Below are 4,241 nucleotides of genomic sequence, written 5' to 3'. Positions count from 1 at the left end.
TGTGTGCCTGTCCTTTTGGTGTTTCTGGCTTTGCTGCTGTGCCTAGGTGTCTTTTCCAGGAGTGGTGCTGTTCTCTGTGGCTCCCAGAGGCATCACTTTGTGACAAACCATGTGGTATTTCCCTGCCCTCCCACCTTGCCTTGTACCCTTGTCCGCAGAGCCACCAGTAAGCAGAGATAAGGCAGGACCAGGTATTTTATTGCTTCAGGTCCAAGGGGCAGTGCCAGCGATGTCTTGCAGGGAGGAGGACAAGGAATGATGCCTGGCAGCAGCAAGGCTGGGGACAGTTGGCTGAACAGAACCAGCTCCAGGGACGTTGATGGGTGGCATGTGAGGCGTGTTTGGGTCAGCAGGGACAATGCCAGGCATGATGATGGTGGGGATGATACTGGGGACATCCAGGCACGGAGGCTGTGTGCTGGGCAGCTGGGGCTCAGACAAAGAGCTTGTCGTGGCAAGGCTGGCAGTACATCTTGTCGCCGCACTCGCGGAAGGTGCCCTTGTGCAGCCGCCCCAGGCAGTAGGCGCAGACAAAGTGCTCGGGGTGGTACCTGCGCCCTGCGGCCGTGATGCAGCGCCCGGTGACGGGGCGGCCGCAGCCGTGGCAGATGGTGCCCTGCCGCTGGTGGAAGTGCAGCTCGCAGTAGGGCCGCCCCTCCAGCTCGAAGAAGGACCCGCCGGTGAAGCCAGTCAGGCACTCCTGGGGGAAGGAGAGGGGAAGGCTGGCGTGGCCCTGGGAGCCACCCCCATTGTGTGCTTCCCCGCCCTCCCACTCACCGTGCACACAAAGCACTCGGTGTGCCAGACACCCTGCAGGGCCGACAGGTAGTTGTCCGTGACAGGGCGCTCACAGCCCTGGCATTTGGGGGCAAACATGGCCAGGAAGTCCTGGTGGCAGTACGGCTTCCCATTGCGCTCCAGGAACCCTGTGGGGACAGGATTGGGATGGGCACCCATCTGGGGATGGCGCACCCTGGGGACAGTGGGACATGGAGATAACCAGGATAGAAGGCAAAAAGAGAGACTATGGGGAGCTGTCAGATGGAGTGAGAAGTGCAAGAGCAGGGAATACCTGGGATGGGGGCAGGACCCCCACACCTGTTCCTTGGGACATACCCTCATCTCCAAACACCTTCCCACAGTGGGCACAGAAGAAGTGCTCGGGGTGCCAGGTCTGCTCCAGGGCCGTGAGGACTTTCTGCAGGAAAAGCCGAGGTGAGGGGGCTGGTGGTGGTGGGAGGAGGCCAGGGGATACTCACTCACTCACTCACTCACTCACTCACCTCGCGGATGGGTCCGGCACAGTAGGCACAGCGCGGGGAGAAGGCCTGGTGATAATCCTCCTCACAGAACGCCTGCCCACCCTGCTCGAAGAAGGGCCCCTTGTCCAGCTCTTGCCCGCAGCGGGCACAGGTGAAGTGCTCGGGATGCCAGGTTTTGCCCAGGGCTGTGAGCACCTATGAGAAGGAGGCACAGGGGCTGTGAGGGCAGCTCCAGGGGGATGCCCAGGGGTGCCGGGGTGGCGGTGGGGGCTCACCTTGCCAGCAATGGGCTTGCGGCAGGTGGCGCAGATGCCGGCGGGTGCGGCTGTGATTCCCAGCTCCTGCAGGTCCCGGGTGAGGCTGTCCAGCATGTTGTCCAGCAAGGACTCCACGGGCACCCCGGCTCCCTGCCCTGCAGCTGCCAGCTGCTGGGAAGGAGGATGGTGAGGTCTGGGTGAGGGCCAAGCCCCCCAGCCTGCTGCTCCAGGGCCAAGGCTCACCTTGCTCTGCGTGTGGCCCAGGTCGGCCAGGAGTTCATCCAGTTGCCAGGCAGCCTCCGTGGGTGGGGGTGAGTGGAGCAGCGGCTTTGGGACTGGTACAGGGGTGCTGGATGTGGCAGAGAGGGAAGATGCTGTGGTGTCCACCCCAAGGCTGGGACTGAGATCCCACCATCCCTGCCAACACAGCCCTTTCCCACAGGCCACCACAGGGAACACTGCAGGTGTACAGGATACAGTCTGTCCCAGGTGACCCTGGGTGGCAGATCCCAGCAAGGAATGGGCAGCCCCCAATGGCTTTGCCCTACCATGGCCATTTTTACCTGTACACTGAATCCAAGCCTTCTCCTGGAGGCTGAGCTCGAGGTGGCAGCGGCACCTGGAAGGACAAGCCTTTGTGGCAGAGCCCTCAGGGAGTTCCCCTGGCAGCTTCCCCTGTCCGGCACCACCATCATGAGCTGAGAGGTCTCTGTGCCCAGGCATTACCTTCAGGGTACCGTGCTGGGCATCCTGGCAGGAGCTTGGTCCCTGCACAGCACGCTCCTTGGAGGCCAGGCAGGAGTTCTGCTCCAGTTCTTCCAGCAAAGCATCTGCATAGATACACCCGGGTCAGGCCCCACAGCCAGTAGCTGCCCGCCCTGTGGTCTTGTACCACTCCCAAAATCTCAGGAGCAAAAGGAGTGTCACAGCAGATCCTGCTGGCCAGCTGCCAGTGCCCCTGAGGGGTCCTGAGCACCCTCCCCAAGGTGCCCATTCCAGTGCAGGATGTGTCCACCTTCCCAAAGACTGTGGCAAAGGGTCCTGCCCCCGCACACCATGTCAGCAAAGAAACCTCTGTCAGTCCCCAGCCTGACCCAGCAGAAGCCCTGGCAGGGAAAAGCTCACCCTGGGCCCATCCTGCGTGTCTAGATCACCACTTCCCCCAAGCTGGGCCGAGCACTTTTCCTTTTCATTTTTGCCTCTCTACCTCGGCTGTCCCTCACATTGGGAAACAGGGAATGCCCACAGCCGTGTGGCTGCTCCCCCACCCCAGGCCAGGGATAGCTCCCAGCTTCCGCTGGGTGCATCCAGGGTTGTGGCGCTGCCACAGCCCATTTCCTGCTCTCAAGCTGGCTCCATTTTTGGCCAAGTGTTCACTCAACCACTGGCCCCATCGGTCCCTTGGGATGGGGGAGGCACAGGAGGGAGCAGGGCTCCATGGCTGCCCCTCTGCGGCATCCCCTCCAGGTCCTGAGGTACAGGAAGGAAAAGGCTCCCCAGAGGTACCAAAAATGTGACCCCAAGCCCAGCCTGGCTGCAGGATCAGGTCTGGAGAGTCCCAACTTACCCAAATCCTCCATCCTGCCTTGGTGTGGGGTCCCAGGGCCGGGGCAGCACCCCGAGGTGCTGAGATGGCAGTCGAGGCTGCACCAGCTCTGTTCCGGTCTCGCCTCCGCCCCCCGCACCGGGGTTTGTCACCCAGGGTTTCCTTTGTGGGCTGTGTGCCTCACACCACGTGTGACAGGCACAGCTGGGACACAGGGAGCCACAAACAGCCCAGGCTGGGGCTGCAGAGGGGAGAAACTGGCCAATGGGCTGCCCAGGGAGCTCCAGAAGACAAGACGTAGATGTCCTGCTGACCCAGGCCCTTTCCAAAAGCCACTGGCCATGTGTGAGAAGGGATGGCGTCTCAGTGCTGGGTGGAAATGGATTTGTGGCAGCGTGATGGAGCAGCGCTGTCACATTCCAGTAGAACCTTGCCTTTGTGGGACACTTCTGGAGCCTCATCATCGATTTCCAGGTAACAGCAAATCCCTTTTTGGCCGAGAAATCTCCTGGCACTGCTGGGAACAGACAGTGGATGTGGAAACAGCTCCAAGGGACTGAGGGAGTGTTAATGCCAGAGGTGGGTGCACGTGGCTTGGCATGTCCTTCTGGCTCTTGTTTGGGTGTTTGGAGGAGGCAGCACCTGGTAGGTGACCAACAACATCTCAGTCACCTTGGCCACCAGCCCCGCCAAAGCTTCACCATGTCCTGGCTTGGATCCTCTTTAGTCCAACCAGAAAAACCTTGTGGGCAAAGGTTATGAGCCAGACTCTGTCCTCTGTGGGGAGGCACCAGTACCCACAGGGGTCAGGCTGGCACTGCCTTGGCCCTGTTCATGGGCACTGCTGAACAGTGTCCCTGGGTGGGCTGGAGCTGAGCCCCTTGAGCTGCCACCTCAGGGGTCAATTTGTTGCCTGCTCACAGCAGGGACATCCAGCCCAGCCCCGGCTCAGGAAAAGGCCCCTGGGACACCAACCCGCTGTGTCCGGGCTGTGTTTCAGGCCAGGAATGCTGAGAGCCACCCAAAGCTGAGAGGAGGCACTGCTGGTGTCACTCCTCAGGGCTGCTTGGAGATGGGATCCTTCTGTCAGGCGCTTCCCTTTCTGCACACAGCAGAACCTTCCTGCCTGCGGAAGGTTTCAGGCTATTTTTAGCTTTCTCAGTGATTTTGTGATGT

The 4,241-nt window shown here is 61.0% G+C and overlaps 1 protein-coding gene across 1 annotated transcript; it reads right to left on the bottom strand.

Annotated features, from left to right (window-relative positions):
* Nucleotides 1-186: 186 nt before the first annotated feature.
* Nucleotides 187-3,745, bottom strand: LPXN (leupaxin). Its single transcript, XM_058832099.1, has 9 exons — nt 3,087-3,745; nt 2,246-2,349; nt 2,083-2,138; nt 1,763-1,868; nt 1,538-1,687; nt 1,284-1,457; nt 1,117-1,198; nt 778-926; nt 187-700 (listed from the first exon to the last, which is right to left on the bottom strand). The coding sequence occupies exons 1-9, from the start codon at nt 3,097-3,099 to the stop codon at nt 434-436; spliced, it is 1,101 nt and encodes a 366-aa protein (XP_058688082.1). The 5' UTR covers nt 3,100-3,745; the 3' UTR covers nt 187-433.
* Nucleotides 3,746-4,241: the final 496 nt, after the last annotated feature.

The sequence above is a fragment of the Poecile atricapillus genome, chromosome 1, assembly GCF_030490865.1.
Source record: "Poecile atricapillus isolate bPoeAtr1 chromosome 1, bPoeAtr1.hap1, whole genome shotgun sequence".
NCBI classification, from domain to species: Eukaryota; Metazoa; Chordata; class Aves; order Passeriformes; family Paridae; genus Poecile; species Poecile atricapillus.
The sequence above is the reverse complement of the archived record's forward strand: the minus strand, read 5'-3'. Positions and strand labels throughout refer to the sequence as shown.

What these genes read in the sequence shown, in the direction of transcription:
- LPXN (XM_058832099.1), bottom strand. An exon ending in CCCAGCACGGTACCCTGAAG is followed by an intron (nt 2,139 to 2,245) that starts GTAATGCCTGGG and finishes TTGTCCTTCCAG; the next exon opens with GTGCCGCTGCCACCTCGAGC. An exon ending in GAAGGTGTTTGGAGATGAGG is followed by an intron (nt 927 to 1,116) that starts GTATGTCCCAAG and finishes CTGTCCCCACAG; the next exon opens with GGTTCCTGGAGCGCAATGGG.